An 18,653-nucleotide genomic window follows, 5' to 3' on the forward strand; every position below is an offset into this window, starting at 1 on the left:
AAGATACGATACCACTTTTTCTGGATACAAGCCCCTGCTTTTAAACGAATCAGTTTATTTCCGATGTCTGCTAAACTTACCATCTGGGCCCTCCCGATGCCCAAGAATATGGCACTCGGTGCGGTAAAAAGCAAGATGCAGATAATTGTTTCTGTATTATAGCAATAAAAACAAACTCACTTGCAAAACTACTAAATGATCTTCAAATGTGGAATGGTAATAAAAGGTAAGTCTGAAATATTCTCCAGCCCTTACGGTATAGTAGCAGATTCAGGGCAAGATTTCAAGTATCATAGGACATGACATTCTCAGAACACTGCCTATAATTAGGCATAAAAGCTAGAAAAATTGGGCTTAAGTCTGAAAAAGATAGACTGTAGTACAAAAATATGTGTAATCTCTCTTGAATTACCAAACTTGCCCTCAAAAAAAGGAAGAGATAATAAGTAAATGATATCCAGTCCTAAGATTCCAGAATAAAACACACAGGCACACAGTTAAAGCTGTACATATACACAAGCATGTTTGCAAAATGTGATGTATGGTTCATGCCTATGTATGGGCCACACTGAAATTGCGCATGTTATAAAGAAATTCCTCAGTTAGGGCTCAAATTGTCTTACATAAAAATTTTAAATAAATATATTAGTGATTCAGTTGGCCTCAAATAAATTCTTCCTGTTCGTCTTAGTATCATATAAAGGATAGAAGTTCACCTTGGATATGGGTGCTGTCCTCAAAGATAAACAGAAACAAAGTAGACAGACCTTTCCTGATTCTTATATTTAGCTGAAAGTTGCTGCTGTGGGACAGGGGTCTGCAAACTATACAGACAGTGCAGCCAAATCTGGCTCAGTGCCAATCTGTGTAAATAAAGATTTATTGGAATACAACCATGCCTATTCATTTACATATTGTCTATGCTGCTTTTGAATAGTTGTGACAGAGACCATATGACCCACAAAGCTAAAACTATTTATTATCTGGTCCTTTACAGAAGAAGTTTGCAGACCCCTGCTGTTGTGTCGGCACATTCTGTGTTCTGTCTTTGGATGAAATGGAGAAGTGCAAGCCACCAAATTTTACTTCCTTATGTGTTGAATAATGATGAGAACTGTTTTGGAAAAAAATTAAAGTTTCTCGTTCTCAGGTTTGCAACAGTCATTTTGCTTTAATCTAACCCTGTTGGCGTCCAACCCACTTGGTAGATTTAACTCCTTCTCTGAATATTCTTAAAATCTCTACCAAGTGGAGAAGCCCAGTATGGGAAGAGAGATAAACATTTCTGAACCATCTATCAGGAGCTTCCACAGAGGGACCCCTCTTTTAAAACCCAGAACTCTGTGAGATAGGGTCATTTTTGCCATTCTTCTGAGGCTGTCTCCTGTTTTTAAACACTTGAGAAAGCCGAGAATCAGAGAGCTTAAGAAACTCAGCCAAGGTCACACAATAGCATAATAATATGCAGAGGCAGAATTGGAATCCAGGTCTGTCTGATTCCAATGCACATGCTCCTTCCACCATACCTTGCTGCCTGATCAATGTATTCATTTATTCACTCAGTGAATAATCACTGAGCACTCTGGGGGTATCTGCTATGTTCAGTCATTATGTCAAACCCCAAGGACACAAAGATCACGAAAAACAATGAAGAGGAATTGACCAGGGTTACATTTCAAATAAGATTGATGTGACCTCCCACAGGTCAGAATCCCCTCAATCCATAATTTAATTTAAAAAATTAAGAGTATCCATATCCTTATGAAAGATAGTTCCATGATTATATCTTCCTAAAAGATCTAGTGTAGACTAATTAGATTGTAACCCTGAAGTATAAGCATAATATATAGACTGTTGACATCATATCAGAGAAGTTGCCTGGCTCATGAATTAAAGCAATTTCTCAAACCAATTTAGTTTTTAAAAATCTAGATTACCTTTGAATTTCTATTAACCACAATACCAGACTTAATTCTGGTGTCCTGTTGGCATGGTACCCACCAGACAGTGATGACCTACATAGTCACTATTCCCTAGTCTCTAACTTGGGTGTCATTATTTCTTCAATGTAGTCTTGGGCAATTTTTTTTTGTCTAACGCTGAAGATATTGGAAGTTCATTTTACAATCTTGACAGAGCATCTTTAATTTCCAACAGCTCTGGTTACTTAAGTGATGATTATATTATTTCTTTCCACTGAATCTTCATAGCTGTATGAAGCCTTTCATAGAATCCTCAAAGTGGTAAAAAAAAAAAAGTATTATACACATTGCAACTCTAAATAGTGTTTTATATGTAAATAGTGAAGATTCCAGTAGAAACAGCAAATGTGAATCTGTGCTGGAACAGTGACTGGTATGTGGTTTCACACAGTCAGAAAGGTTGTTTGTTTTAAAAAAGCAAGTAGGATGGGAATTCCCTGGCAGTCCAGTGGTTAGGACGTGGCGCTTTCGCTGCTGAGGGCCCGGGTTCAATCCCTGGTTGGGGAACTGAGACCCTGCAAGCCGGGTAGTGCAGCCAAAAAATAAAATAAAATTTAAATAAATAAGCAAGTAGGAGCCTCAACAGTGAATATGTGAAATCTGATCATCACTGCATCAGCAATCTACTGACCCCTAATGCTCAAGAACTGTCTATCTTGAAACTGTCACAGTTGGCAGGAAGTTATCTATACATTTGTTATTCTCAAACTGAGCACAGTGACAGAACCACAGTTACAGGTAAACCAAATCCTCCCCACTCACCCCAGAATAAGTCACATATTCCAGTGTGAAACTGACCAACAATTAATGGCTGAAAGAAAGACTAAGGCTCTCGTGCATCACTCCACTTTGAACCCCTTATAGCAAAAACAGGAGTAAGTATCTTGTAAAATCAACCACAGTAGTCAGGACCAAATTACGCCTAGAAACAAAGCAGAGATGGTTATTGGCAAAAGTCCTTACCAAATGACAGCATAGGAGGTCCCGTAAAATCGGTGGGACATACAAGAGGAAGGAGCAACCTGTATTGTGTGTGTGTGCATGATAGAAGTTTCTTCAACTTAGATTGGGACAAAACACTGCAAAAAGTAATCTAGCTGTTGACACAAGCATGGCACATACACAAGGGAGAAGCGCTCAATGACTTTCATGCAGCAGGAGGAGAGATTGTTTGCGCAGCTCTGTTGTAAACTAGAAAACAAGTGTTGGGTCAGGGTTAATGGAGCATCAGCCACACCTGAAGCAAAGAAGAGTATTTCTGTACAGTTCAGGGCCTGCTGCTGCAGGCCAGTCCATACATAGCTTTATTGACAGAGGTCAGGCAGTGGTCATCAACATGCCATCTGGTTGGGGTATCATGTGAAGGGAGCCACTGAAAATCACGAGCATGTTCAAATCACAGCGACTTAGCCTCTGCCCTCTTGGCATGCTGTGAGAAGAAATGGGCAACAAGAATCTGTTTTGCATGATTTATATGAAACATACTCAAGTATGATAGCAGTCAAGAAGAGGTGTGCTTCCATTAAATTATGGAGAGGAGGATGAGGTTATAGTAATGGTTTTTTCATATCGCTGATAATGTAAAGAAAGACCTCTTCTGTGATTCCAAGGGGCAAGTGTCAGTGACATGCTTAGAGACGGTTGAGCTTCTAATCGCAAACCTCACAATTGTAAATATTGAAAATAAGATAGCAGGGGAATTCCCTGGCAGTCCAGTGGTTAGGACTCCGTGCTTCCACTGCCGGGGGCTCGGGTTTGATCTCTGGTTGGGGAACTAAGATCCCACATGCTGTACGGTATGGCCAAAAAAAAAAAAAAAAAAAAGAGGTATCAGAATTTCACAAGGAGGTTGAACTGTGGTACAGAACACTCTATCACCAAGCAGGATTTTTTCCTCAACATTTATTTTCTTCATTCATCAGAGAAAGAAGTCAATATGTTACTGAATCTGTTAAAAAGTCACATTCAAACATTGTACCAGACCATGAAGAAATTCTTTCCTGGGCCAAGTCAATCAAGGGCAGAACAGGACCGCAGGCAATGTTCCCTTCCAGGCTCAAACATTCACCCTCCTGGGATCCCAATGCAGTGTAACTGTCGGCCTAGCAGCCTTGGAGTACAGCCTTCCGTAAGAAATTGCTCCAATATCCAAACCAATTAACAGAGCTATCAATACACCTTCTGGTGTCCTGTGTGCCTAAAATTATGATTTAGAAGAAGCAAGGAGTTAGAAAAGAAAACAGCTGGAGAGTTAGCATGACCTACTATTCAAGCTGGCAGATATAGATACCTTAGTGGGGGGAAAAATACTCTTCTCCTGGGTGATTTGAAACTATTATTATTAATCTTGAGTTTTTAATGTCATGCTTTGTAATATTTGGAAGTTGTGATGATATTTTTGAACCTAAAGTTGGTAAATGGTGTGATCCAAATTCCCATGAGTTGTCTAAATTTAAAAACAGAATAAATTCTCAAGTAAGCATATTAAAAACAAACAAAAAGCGACTGCAGCATAGCTATTTTTGCATTATGAAAGCAGGGCAGCCATGGCTGCGTCTGGATAGCCATTTTTCTGTGTGTAGTCCTGTTCTTTGTTTTCCACACTTGCATAGAACTTTCCCAGTCTGAAATTTCAAGAATTTTGCAAGTGTTCCATGAATCTTTAGACCATCCCACTTACACTGAGAGTAGGTGGAGAACAGGAGACCCAGGGAAATGAAAGAGCCTCTTCTGTGTTAGAGAAGAGAATAAGGATGGAAAAAAAATGTCCTAACTTTGTTCTGGTTCATTATTAATAATGTCATTTCTTGCAGGATTTTAGCAACAAGAAAATTGGGGGAAAAAAAACCAACCTTAGGGGCTTCCCTGGTGGCGCAGTGGTTGAGAATCTGCCTGCCAATGCAGGGCACACGGGTTCGAGCCCTGGTCTGGGAAGATCCCACATGCCGCGGAGCAACTAGGCCCTTGAGCCACAACTACTGAGCCTGCGCGTCTGGAGCTTGTGCTCCACAACAAGAGAGGCCGCGACAGTGAGAGGCCCGCGCACCGCGATGAAGAGTGGCCCCCGCTTGCCGCAACTAGAGAAAGCCCACGCACAGAAACAAAGACCCACCACAGTCAAAAATAAATAAAAATTAAAAAAAAACAAAAAACCAACCTTAAATGATCCCTAAGTTTCAGAGAAGGTATAAAAATGTAGATTTTTTAAAAGCTATTTTCAGGAAAGCATTTAAATATCACAATTATCTAACAAAGCAAAACTGATAATTATATAATTCCACAGCCCTTGGCAGCAAGATAACTTTTGTTTAAAGGGACGGGTGGGATTCATCGTATTCCTTCGTGTCTACAGAACTTGGTGCCTCAGACCTCTAGAGATCTCTAGTGCAAAACAAGGTTAACATCAATCAAATGCCTTGCAGGAACAGACACTATCTTAGTCTTTAGGAAAACAAAAGTTGAAGAGTACAAATGGAAATTACTGGTAATGAAAAATTCAAGATATGGTTGAAAGAAGGCTTTCTCTAAAAAATGAAAGCAAATGACACATAATCAGTGACAGAAGACTTGGTTCCCAGAAAGATAGCACCTCCTACACCTTGAACTTTCAGAAGGAATCAGCAGGTCTTTGGAAGAGGTGTTGGGACAGGAAGACTTGATTGAGAAGTGATGAGCACAGCATGGAAACTGAGGCCCCAGGAGTGATGGAGACGTTTGGGAGTAAGATCAGAAAAGACAGAAGGGAGGCAGAAGGCAGAGCTCAAAGGACAGCATTTATTACCGTTCCTGCGCCCCTGCCAGCCAGTTGTCCAAGCTCCTCCAGCACCTGCAGCATCCTGGTTGACCAGATGACTAAAGCCTTTGGTCCCCTTCGCTCAGCCAGAACTTTTATCCCAGGCTCTGCTCTCTGTGACTTGACAACTGAGGCTAATGGTTCAACCAAACTCCTTCTTCCTCGAGTGGCTCAGAAAAGCTGATGCTGTAACCTGGTCTATGGGCTAAGTTGTGCCCCGCCCCCCAGATTTGTATGTTAAAATCCTAACCCCCAGTACCTCAGAATGTGACTGTGTTTAGAGAGACGGTCTTTAAAGAGGTGATTAAGTTAAATGAGGTCATTAGGGTGGGCCCTAGTCCAGTAGGATTGGTGTCCTTATAAGAAGAGGAAATTTGGACACAGACATGCACGGAGGGAGGACCATGTGTAGACACAGGGAGAAGATGGCCGTCTACAAGCCACGGAGAGAGGCCTCAGGAAAGACCAAACTGCCAACACCTTGATCTCAGACTTCAAGCCTCCAGAAGTGAGAATATACATTTTCATTGTTTAAGCCCTCCAATCTGTGGTACTTTCTTATGGCAGCCCAATATTAACAGACTAATATACCTGGTTATCATTAGTGGGGTGACAGCCCTAGGCAAGAAGGGCTATAGTTCTCCTCTCCGTATGTAGAAAAGGCAGCCGCCTCCGCACTGCACAGAACTCCCCCTGCCCCTCCCTGACGACCCTACCCCACACACCTACTCCTATCAGTGCAGGGTGAAAAAAGGGTGTGTAGACCCTTCAGATGGCAGGCTCTCACTTGACTTTTTAAAATATCTCCTGTAAAAAGGGTAGACAAGCAGTGTTCGTCCCTTGGCAAAGACTCTTTCTCAGATATATTTGCGGATTGCCATTCACTTGGACTAAACTGCGGTGGCTTCATTCCACCTGGACACCCCCGGGCAGCCTTTGCATTTTTCTTCCTTTGAGTTAAATACAAAGAAGGAACAGAAGGGATGAGAAATTCAGCCACATGCACCTTCTTCTTCCGTGTCCTGGTCCCTATACACACACACACGCACACACACACGTGTCTTGCCTACTCACAGCTGTGTGGGGCCCGGCCACATTCCCCCCTCCTGCAGCACAGACAGCCTGACAGACTAACATCTCCAGAGTCTACTTTTATTCTGATAGGATTTCTTCTTCTTTCAAAATTTTATCTGAAAGCCCTTGATAGGAGGAAGATTAGAATTCTTCCAGAAAATGCCTCAATTACAAACTCAGGTGTCCCTAAAAACTCTAACCTGACTTGGGTCCTTAAGAGCTGAGTTTTGATGAGCTGAGAGAATTGATGATCAAGGTCATCCATCCCGTGGTTGATTGCAAGGATTGCAACTTTTGGCATCAGGCACACAAACTTGAGGAAGGCACACGGCATCTTCTCCCTTTCGTCCAGCTGTTCAGACATCTCGCAGCCCCAGAGGGAGGGATAAAGTGTTTCCCCCTAGCTCTAACCCAGAAGCTTTGAGTAAAAGGGAAAAAGTCAGCAACCAGGTCTGTTGTTTCCTCCTCGGTAAGTCAGGAACATTCTACATGAGAGGCTCTTTCCCTCCCTTGGATGTGGCTGAGCCCTGTACTGGCCCCGGGGTCCCACTCCTGGGCCGATGAGACCAAAGACATGGTGGGAAAGAAGCCCTGAAGCTCTCACCCAGGGAAAGGGACTTTGTGAGCAGTGACAAAAACCAGATGCTCCCCCCACCGATGCCAAATTAGCACCTGAAAGATCGGTAGTCAGAATGGTCAAAGGACCCCAGAAAATTGGAAACATGATGACATCTGCATGAAGGAAAACTAAAGGGAGGAGGAAATTGGTGGAATAGAAGATGGAAGAAAACTGTTTTTATTTCAAGAAAACTTCTACCCTTTTTATCTGTGTACAGTTCAAACAAACTTAGATCTGTGATCCCCACGGGCTAGTGCTGGAGAGGAGAGTCCTGAGGGACAGGGCTAGATGGAGCTCCTCAGTTCTCATCTGTGATGGGTGTGATCATGACGTCTCCCTCATGGGGTTGCTGTGGGTACTCACTAGGGTGGTACCTGTATAAGCCACCACTGAAGTACTCACTTACTAAACGACAGCTGTTCTTGTTGCTGTTTGCTCTGTCTCAAGCCCCACAGCTAGGTGAGTGTGTCCTTAGAGCTTAGGAAAGAAGCCAGGGAAGGCAGCAGGAAGATGCCATCATTTGGGAGACACAAGGGCAAGGATGCTCTCGGGGAGTATCCTTGAATCAAGATTACTAAGAATAGGACATAGCAGGGTCAGGTGATCAAGTTCAAGGTGTAATTGACGGACAACCTTAGAAGCTGAGGTGCCCTCTTATTTACTGCTGGCTGCAGATGCACACCAGTTGGATGGGATCAGTTGGATGAGAAGCATAGGACAGAGTCGGTCTGTGAGGCCTCAAGGGGTGTCTTGAAGAGCATCCTTTCCTACTGGATTATCATCACCTCTTAGTACCGCTTTGTAAGCACCTGAGTCGATGGGGGGCATGTTCTTCTCTGACTGCTTCTTTGAGCAACAAATATTTGCCCTCCTGTACCTCTCCGTTTTGACCTCCATAAATATCTTTGTTTTTTGTGACCACACGTAGACTCCAAACTATTTTTAAAATCCCACGTCTTACAGAGTACTCAAGATCACCATCAACAACAATTTGGAATTAAATTTTTATTTGTTTTACAAAAGTGGATTGAACCACAGAGCCTCCTCTTCATAGCTTGAGTTTTCAGGGAGCAATTGACCTTCACCACATTTCCATGCCAGCGCATTTCCATCTTTCTAAAACGTGACCCATATTTACAATGTTCAGCCACACCCCAGCTGAATACTTGAGTTGTCTGCAATTTTGTGCTCTCCTGAGGCTCCAGAAGTGGACATTTATTTGGGCACTTCTAGGAATGTTTTGCTAATAGAAATCCCTAGGGATGCTCTGTACTTCCACTGCTGGGGGCATGGGTTCGATCCCTGGTCGGGGAACTAAGGTTCTGCAGGCCACGAGTCACGGCCAAAAAAAAAAAAAAAATCCCTGAAAGTAAAAATGCTGATAATATACATACAATGGAATATTATTCAGCCTTAAAAGGGAAGGATATTCTGCAATATGCTACAACATGGATGGACCTTGAAGACATTATGTTGAGTGAAATAAGCCAGTCATAAAAGGACGAATACTGTATGATTCCACTTCCCTGAGGTCCCTAGAGTGGTCAAAATCATAGACACAGACAGTGGAATGGAGGGTGCCAGAGGCTGGGCGGAGGGGAAGTGGGGAGTTGTTGTGCAATGGGTACAGTTTCAGTTTTGCAAAGTAAGAAAGTTCTGGAGATGGATGGTGATGGTGGGCACAAGAGTGTGAATGTATTTAACACTGAAAAATGATGAAGACAGTAAATTGCGTGTTGTGTGTATTTTACCACAATTAAAAATGATAGCAATTAAAAAACAAAGTGTAGGAATGCTGGGTCCAAAGTTGAATCCGTTTTCAAACTTAACAGATACTGTCGGCATGGCCTCTAGGAAGGCCATCCTGGTTTTGTTCCCGCTGCCATGGGTAAGTCCACCTCCTACAGCCTCATCAGGGCGGGTGTCGCCCATCTTTTCTCCATCATGATTTCATTTTGGCAAACGGAATGGCAGAAAAATGGAAAAGCGGGCAGACATTGACTCTCAACTTGAAGTGTAAAAAGGGATGTTTATCTGGGGACTTCCCTGGAGGTCCAGTGGTTAAGACTCTGCTTCCACTGCAGTGGACACGGGTTCTATCCCTGGTCGGGGAACTAAGATTCCTGTATGCTGCGTGGCACAGCCAAACAAAAAAAGGGTGTTCACCTGCTCGGCCCCTCCAGATGCTCTGGAGTACCCACAAAGGAAACGTCTCGGGAGTTATTCTCATTCTCTTCCCCTATCCCACTCCCTAACCTTAAAATGTCTCCAAATACCACAGGGTGGCCGACATACATGCCTGAAACAGCTGTCCTGCAGAATCACAAAAACTTGGGCTAAAAATAGTCTCAGTCTCTAAAAAGCTTAGGCCCCTGGGAACAAAGCCCTCTCAGAAATGTCCCCACCTCCGTCCAGGCATCACAAAGCTGACCCAGCTCTGTCCCCAGAGCTCATCATCCTTCGTGACCACCCCTCCCTGCCCCGGAAATAGTTGCCTGGAATCTTTCTTGAATTCTTGGTCCCACTAGGGAAGGGAGGCAGGGGAGGAGGGAAGATAATGTAATTACACGCAAGCTCCAAGTTTGTGTCATTATTTCCATTTTATAAATGCCTAAATGGGCTCAGAGATTTTAAATAACGTCTCTGAACGCCCATGGCCAGTAAAAGAAGCCAAATTTCTATTTTAATGGCTCACTTCCAAGATCCCGTGATGACAGTTCTCCTTTTAGTGCAGCCCATCCCCCCACCAAGGTCCTAGCAGATGCTCAGGTCACATCACCACTGAGGAGGGTGAGATGCTGTGTCTTAAGCAGAGAACATAGGATTCTGAGTACAGTTAGGATTCTGCAGAACCGGGAGGCAGGTCTGTCAACAACAACCCACCTAAAGAACACCCAGTACCTGGCTGATGGCTTTCCCTCCCCCTTAGCAGGCGAGGAGACAAGTTTTTCTGGGCGGCGGGTGGGAGTGAGGCTCAGCTCTATACTGCTGTTGGCAGGCCTGCTGTCTCTGCTGTGGTAAGGTGGGCGGGTCTGTCAAGTTCAACAGGGAGACCCCCCCATGGACGTTCGACCTCTCGGCTGCTACGGGGGGCTGCTGGGTGGGGAGATGGCTCCTGGTGTCCCCACCTGCCTTGCACTCTACAGGCAGAATCTCCGAAGCACGTTTAGAGGGACAGGATCGGACAAAGACAGTCTCAGGGCTGAGGAAAGATACTTGTGGCAGAGGGAGAGCAACGTTACCTGCTGTGTTGATTTACCCATCCTCTGGATCAGGAACTTAAGGGCGACCCAGGGGTGGATTTCTGGCAACTACATGGTATCGATGTGGGAATACACTGCAGGCAACTCAGACCCTGAGTCAGCCTGCTGGAGACGGCCAGGGAGAAATGAGTGAGTGAGTGAGTGAGTGAGTGAGTGAGTGAGTGAGTGTGTGTGTGTGTGTGTGTGTGTGTGTGTGTGTGAGAGAGAGAGAGAGAGAGAGAGAGAGACAGAGAGAGAGAGAGAGAGAGAGAGAGAGGTTAGGCATTGAGATTAAGATGGTGTCATGGCTGGAGAACCCATGGATGCCAGATTCCCATCTTGAAAAAACCCTGAAAGAGACAGATGCGTGAGGAGAAATGACCAGCACAAGAGGCACAATGCTGTGTTGTTATTAAATATTGTGCCCCAAACCTGCCACACCAGATCCCCTGTCCCTCGGGGGTGGTTCCGCATTCTAGCCCTCAGCGAGTGTGGACCGGGCCTGACTTGTCCCAGGCTATACAGCTCCTTGGGGCAGGACCAGGATTCAATTCCAGGTCTCCCGTCTCCAAGAGAAATGTTCTTGTTATGGGGCACGGACAAAACCCCTTCCAGTCCACACCCTGCCTGCTTGGAAACACCCAAAGGGAAAGAATTTACACAGGCAGGCCCTCAAGAGATGGTGCAGTCAGCTGCAGCTGTGGGCCCCTGGATTTCTCAGTTTCGGAAGACACGGCAAGCTTCTGTTCACCAGCTGACCAGGAAGAATCTGCTCCACGATTTACCCCTTTACTCTCGAAGTAGAGATGAGAAATAAACAAGTGGAGAGAAACGTAAGAGAAATGATTTAACTTTATAAAAATGTGATAATACAGCAAGATTTGATTGTTTTTTTTTTCCTGGCAAGTAAAGTTTATAAAAACACCTGGAATAAAAATTAGAACTATAAACTAATAAAAATTAGATACCATACATTTCAAGGAAACAGAGTCATTTAGAAAGACAATGAAGAAAAAAACAAAGAGTAGCCAAAGCAGCAGCAGCACGGGGAGAAGGCTGGTTCTGTGGTGACGATGAAACAACGACGGACCCGTGTGAGCCTGACCTCTGGCACCAGGCCGGGCTGAAGGGTGGGGGACAGGGAGGGAAGTGACCATGAGAGAGGTGGAAGAGCTTCCAGAAAGGGACATACCGAAGGCTCAGTGGGCAGCCACGGCCTCCTGCAAACAGGCCCACGGCCCCTTCTTCTTCCCAGACCTGCTGGCCACAGGGCAGTGATTCATGGCCAAATCCTATTGGATGGGCACCACAAGGCTGGCTTCTCCTCTATCCGTCCCCAACCTCCAGCTCTGCAGGTCCTGGTGCTCCCGGGGAGAGCTCAGTGGGGGAAAACTCATCGGGACGTCAAGCTAAGCTAGGACAGCTAACTTGCCAGGGAGACCCAAGGAAACCAGACGTAGAGGGCTACATACAAAACACTGTTTGGAACGTCTGCACCAGAGCCAAGGTAGAGTTGGGACAACCTTGGAGAGACAGGCTGGGAACTCCCGGCAACATCCCCCAGCCTTTCATTCTAGGGGGCTGGTCTTGAGGCTGGCCGCCCAGAAGACAATGGGGAATTCTTGACTACGTTCTGAGGTAGTCTAATCGCGACTTGCACGGGCAGCTGAGGATGGTCTCAAACAATGGGGGAAGGCAGGCAGAAACGTTGCCACCGAGAGAAAAGGCTAACATATATAACAGAAGGAATTAAGCCACAGGTGGGCTCAGAGATGACCAGAGTGTGGCCTGGGGTCGGGGGTGGCCAGCAGCATGAACAGAGATGAGAGGATCCGGGGGTAGTGTTCCCGGGCCAGGGCAGTGGTAACTCTGAGGTGAGGGATGTCCCTGCTACTTACTGACCAGTGTCATGGTGATCATGAGCCAGAGAACCCGGGGGCCTCAGGGGGTGGATCCCAATGTTCCCTCCAGCTATGACTCCTCTCGCCTGAGCCTCTTTTAGGGGGACCCAGTACTGCTGGACTTGAACTTGGAAAACACTTAAGAGGCCCCTGCTCTGAGGGAGCAGTCAGACCCTGAGCCACCACAGAGAGAGAAATGACAAGAATGAAAAGCAAAGGCATTGTCAGACCCCTCCCGCCACTTCTTATGCTAACGTATATTCTTCTCCTCATCCGCCCCGGCACTCGGGATTCTAAGTCAGGATGAAACGTCCTGAAGGTTTAGGAAGCAGCAGGCGGGTGGACTGGACGTTACAACTTTCTCCACTTTGCACATTTCCGAAAACGCCTTCTGGGACGGAGCTCACCAAAGTCTTCCACTTCATTTTCGTAATCATCTTCTTGAACGACACCTGTTTAAAAAGCAAAGAAAACAGAAATGAAGTGCAGAATGGTGATCTTTTTCACTCTACTGCAACATATAACATCCTAGTAAAACCTGATGTCTCTGTAATCGTTGTTTTAAATTAAAGAAAAAAAAAACCAGGTAGAGCCAAAGTAAACACCCTTCTCCAGAATGTTCTTTTACAGGCTAGTTCCTCTGGCCTTATTTTAGAGGCCCTTTAAACGAAAAATCTGTCAGACAAAGCCTAAAATCAACCTCAGCCTTGAGCTGGTATCCCAGTTATATTCTCCTGTTTGAAACAATCACAAAAGTCATGGCGCCAGAAGTGACTATAATCTAAAGACTTTTTATTGGCACAGACATGTGTGTCAAGTCCTTTCCAGTTTTCCCCAGCTCGGGGGTCTGGATTTTCCAGCAGCCTCTGGATTATGAGGACCCACAGAAGGGCAATCTGGGGCAGGTGAGATACTGGGAGGAAGAAGAAATAAGGTCTCCCCAAGAGGGGGAGACTTTCCAGATCAAATAGAACTCGGCAAGATAAGGCTGACTGTCGAGAAAGAAACCCAACTCACTATACACCAGCCTTAAACCCTCTGAAGGAAGAGGTATGCAAGTTTCCCCAATGATTTTATGTGTTTTGTTCACAAATTTGTTTTATATCCCCAAGCCCAGAACAGTACTGATACATTCTAGACACTCAATACATATTCATGGACTTACATGAATGGTTTGCACAGGCAAACATTTATCTAGGGATGGCTTTGCAACACTTTGCCCACCATGGGAGTAGTGACAGAGCATCACTGATAACAGCTCATGAGCGGCAAACGTTTTTGGAAAAGCAACTGGCACAAGCCCTGAATAACAGCCCTCACAGTCAGATGGGGGAACCCAGCCACTCTATCACTATTGACCTGAGTCACTGGGGGCAGTGACTGCTCACATCACAGGCGGCCCTACTTCAGACTGACCTGGGAGCCAGCAGAATCAAGGACCACAAGACCCAGAGCCTCACCCTGGGGTGAAGGACTCCTCACCTTCTTCCTTCAAGCGCAGCTCTGTTTTCCTCAGCCACTCCCGCGCATCCCTGGCGGACGCGATCAGGACGTTGACCAGCCGAGCCATGACCTCCTCCGCTAGGGAACCAAAGAACGAGAGCTCTGAGTGAAAGGGCGGCTGTAGGGACCAGGACACTCAGTACTAGAGCCAAAGCCCCCAGCTCCTGGGAGCTCGTCTCTGCTTCCCCTGTGGAGAGGGGCAGCATAAGGCCACTGGTCTGCCACCAGGAGCAGAAACCACAAGTAGATGCCAGCCTGATTACCAGTCCTGCCCGTCTGGAGACATTGCCAGTAGCAAGCCTTTTGAGGAAGCTTTTGTTCAAACTGTGATTATGCTAAACCAGAGTGTCTGAATTCTAGAATGATTTAAAAATATGGAATTTCACTGATTTTATACATAACTTCCACTCAGCATTGCTAAGATGTAGCTAATAAGGATGTCAGAGGAAATCTGATTCACAGACCACATAAGAATTCTTATTAAAGGCTCAGACTGGGTATGATGTGAGGACCCTGCTAAAAGAAGAGACCAGCTACGTACCTCTAGATCTTAGTCAAAAGTTCAGCACATAGTAGGTGCTCAAGAAACAATCACTGAATGAATGAATCAGGGGACGTTTAAAGAGTTTCCTCAAGGGCTCCCCTGGTGGCGCCGTGGTTGAGAGTCCGCCTGCCGATGCAGGGGACGCAGGTTCGTGAGCTGGTCCGGGGGGATCCCACATGCCGCGGAGCGGCTAGGCCCGTGAGCCATGGCCACTGAGCCTGTGCGTCCGGAGCCTGTGCTCCACAACGGGAGAGGCCACAGCGGTGAGGGGCCCGCGTACCACAAAAAAAAAAAAAAAAAAAGTTTCCTCAAGATTTGAAACATTCCCCCTCTATGCTCTACATAGAATTGGTTAGCAAACATTTTTCTTGTCTGTTGTGCCAGGGGAAACCATCCTGACCCAAGATGATGACACATTGTTAACTGTGGGAGGGGTGGTCCAAACAATGGGGCTTTGCTGTAATTGGAGAACGCATGGTCCTCACTTGTATTTCTGCTAATGCCAAGATTCCATCATCCCCAGGTCAGACATCACTACAAAGGACTGGAGTCGGACATGTGTTCCCAAAGCCCAGGTTCTGACACCATCTGCGCCCCACTTCTGAGGGCCCTTACCACCAGCCCAGGCCTTCCGCCTGTAGAGATCCTCCACCATGTCCGAGACCTTCTTGATGTTCTCCTGGACCTTCCTCTGCAACATGTGGCTGTGCTCTTTGGAGCCCAGGTGGCTGCGGACCCACACGTTCTGCTCCATGTCCTGCACCACCAGCTTGCCTTCATCAATAGCCGGGTCCACCTTCTTGTGGAAAAAGTCTGAGTACTTCTGGTAGGCCGCTTGCTGCCTCTGGTGGCTTTGCAGGCGGATGTGCTGCTCGTAAGACTCACTGCTCCTCTCCCGACCTTGCTCGTCTTCCAGCTCGGCCCCGGAAAGGGCCACAGCCTCAGGAGCCGCTCCCTCAAATGCCTGATCAGAGCCGAAATAGTTCTCGGGCCCACGGGTGAACTTCACCCCGCACAGGTCACACTGGGTCCTGTCCACATCGGCCTTTTTGAAGCTCCCAGCCCCGGGTTCCCTGCCCTCCTCCCTGAAGTGCTCGGCCTGGGCCCCCACCCTCCTCCTCCAGCTGATGCACAGGGACACCACCAGGTATGCCCTCCGCAGCTTCCGCTGGATGGAGGCCTTCCGCTGCTTCTGCGACAGGATGGTGGCAAGGAGGTGGTCCCGGTCTTCCAAGGCCAGCTCCTCCATCTCGTCCTGACCTACCTCGCACTCGGGTTCGACAAAGTAGCCCATGGGGTCCTCGGAGAACAGGCGGTTCAGTCTGACCTCCTCGTGGTAGAGGCCTCGGACAGTGGTCCCTTTGGTGTGCCCGCTGTCCCACTGCCAGTGGCAGTCCATCAGGTATTCTTCATCCCGCTCAAAGAGCAGGTCCTGCAGCACCTCCACCACAGACTTCACGTTGACCGCCAGCTGCACCCGATTCACTGCTCTGAGGAGCCTCTCGGGGACCTGGCCCGGGAAGTCCCTGCTCATCAGCTGCAGCCTGGCCTTGATCTCCTGGAAGTGGCTTGACAGAAGAGGCTTGCATGACGGCTGCAGCACCCCCTCAGTGTTCACAAGCATCACCAAGCACAGCACCAGGGTCCGCTCTGCCTCCCCGGACACCAGGTAGTCAATTTCACTGAAGGCATCGAGCAGGACATTGAAGTTCTTGTTCTCGTGGCCGCAGAGCACCTTGACGAGGTAGGACAGGTGGAACTGGAAATTCCGAATGGCTCTGGTCACATCCTTGGGTCTGTATTCCTGAATGATGGCGAACACATCCCCAGGCTCCCGGTCCTTCTTGCTGAACAGGAACTCCCAGTAGTGCAACAGTGCGATGTAGCTCTTAGGGAGGCACAGGATGGCGTTCTTCCAGAGGCGGGCCAGAACCGCCCCACAGTGGATGAACTGGAACTCCAGCAGGGCCACCGTGTTCCCAATGCTGGGGATGAGTGGCTCTTTGCACCTCTTGACAAGGACGTTCATGAAACGGAAAAAGCGCCTCTTGTAGTCTTCTGGGTTCCTGCACACGTAGAACTGGTGGATGGAATCCTCCAGCAGCCGGATGAAGCACAGGTGGGTCTTCTCCACGCTCTCATCATCCTTGTTGGGCGTCAGCATGCCAAATTTCCCTTCTATTCCTTTCATCCTGCTGCTTCTCCCCGTGCTCCTTCCCTCTTTCTCAGCCTGGAGGGCTTTGAGTTCCCGGCTGTACTGGTCCTCCTCCTGGTGGAGCAGCTTTTCAAGCTCATCAGGGTAGCTAGAAGAGAGAAGGAAAGCTTGCATGGCGCTCAGCCACAGGTCTGTGGACTCCCGGCGGCTTCGAGCCCTTTCGTTTTGAAATAGGACATGGATGTACTCTTTCAGGGCAGACCTGTAGGACCAGAAGGATCTGTAACGTGGTTTCAGGACTTCTTTGCATGCCATGGGGTTTTCTGACAATACTCTCTGATGGAAATGCTTAGGGAAGAGGACATTCAGCAGGGATTTGCAAAGGCCATATTTATCCGGAGACAAAATATAATCGATTTCTTCAAGTTCTTCAGCTAAGACTTTAGGGAATACTTTTTTGGCTTCCAAAAGCAATCCGCTAATCGCCACCAGGTGTATTTTTGTCTGAACCAAACACTTGGCCTCATGACGTCGCAAAGGCCTGTGGAAATCTTCACAGTGTTCATCCTCGCATTTTAAGCCCACGATAAACCTCGTGCAGACGCCCAGGTAGGTCTTCCCAAGCAGGCTCCGTGTGATCTGACACAGCCTGCTCAGAAGGTGTTTGTTTAAGGCTAATTTCACCTGGTCCGTCATTATCAAGAAATGCTCTTTCGTTTTCTTCTCTCTCAAGTTCAAATCCAGGTCAGAAATGATTCTTGATATGTGTCCGGGGTTGTTCTGAGCTATCTGGCAGTACTTGGCATCCACCTGCGAAATCCCAAAAAACTCAAAGCAAGACTTGACCATCTCCTTCTCGGCGTTGTTGGTCACTCTTTTGAGGGCCCTGACCAGACTGAGAAGGACCTCCAGGCCCGCCGGAGCCAGGGCCAGGACATCCTCGGGCTGGGCCTCACAGCGGCTGGTGGCTTCGTAGAGCGCCTCCACTGCCCCTGCCGAGTGGTTGAGGGTGTCAAACATCAGGAAGGCGTCCTTGAGCTTTGGAAAGTCTCTCAGGATCACCCCCTGCAGGAAGTGGGCCTCGGCGATGCCGGACGCCTGACTGGTCTGATGGCAGAGGTCCAGGGCTTCTCTGAGGATGGCCTTGGTATGGTCGACATCGGAATCCCTGGCCATGTTGAGGCGGGCGGCTGCCAGCAGACATGAGGCCTGGAAGTCCTTGTCGGCGGTGAGCCTGGCAGCCTCTAAGAAGCAGCCATGTTGCTTCATCAGCAGGGCGGCCTCTTCCCTCCGACCTTCCCTGTCGAGCAGGTCGGCAGCCTCTGCAAGCCGCTTCCGAGACTTCAGAAACACCAGCTGGTCTTCCGTGTCGAGCTTTGAGAGCACAGCCATCATCTCCTTTATCTTATTCGTGCTCAGGTACTTGGCTGCAGCTTCCAAGTAAAACTGGCTGGCTGAATAGGAGAGCTTGGGAATGGGATGGGTCTTGGCCCTTAGCATTTCTTCATACCTGCAATGACAGACAGACAACACCAATGTCAACTCAGTACCACCCAGCAGAAACTTTACAAAATGCAGCACAGAACAACTCATCATAAAATGACCACTTGTAGATAGGACCTGCAGAATAGGACCTAAAGTTATCCAGCATCTTTATCAAGGCTTCATTTTACACTGATAAAATTAATTCTTTATTCCTCGAAGGAACCAAGCAATAGTATGCTTAATTAATGAAATATAGTAGAGTTGCAGAAAAAGAAAAAATACTAAAAAAAAACACAAAAAAGAAACACACACACAAAAGAACAAACCCCTCCCAAAAGCCAAAAAAAGAATAAAA

The 18,653-nt window shown here is 47.1% G+C and overlaps 1 protein-coding gene across 2 annotated transcripts in view; it reads right to left on the reverse strand.

The window, feature by feature from the left end:
- Positions 1 to 11,579: 11,579 nt before the first annotated feature.
- Positions 11,580 to 18,653, reverse strand: part of TRANK1 (tetratricopeptide repeat and ankyrin repeat containing 1) — a 65,661-nt gene continuing 58,587 nt past the window's right edge. For both annotated transcript variants that reach the window (XM_060162374.1, XM_060162373.1), the window contains 3 exons: positions 15,274 to 18,323; positions 14,094 to 14,192; positions 11,580 to 13,063 (listed from right to left, as the gene is read on the reverse strand). In XM_060162374.1, the coding sequence (XP_060018357.1) occupies positions 12,963 to 13,063; positions 14,094 to 14,192; positions 15,274 to 18,323 (3,250 nt within the window). In that variant the 3' untranslated portion in view covers positions 11,580 to 12,962. The remainder of the gene's footprint in view (positions 13,064 to 14,093; positions 14,193 to 15,273; positions 18,324 to 18,653) is intronic.

The sequence above is a fragment of the Lagenorhynchus albirostris genome, chromosome 10 (assembly GCF_949774975.1).
Source record: "Lagenorhynchus albirostris chromosome 10, mLagAlb1.1, whole genome shotgun sequence".
Taxonomy (NCBI): domain Eukaryota; kingdom Metazoa; phylum Chordata; class Mammalia; order Artiodactyla; family Delphinidae; genus Lagenorhynchus; species Lagenorhynchus albirostris.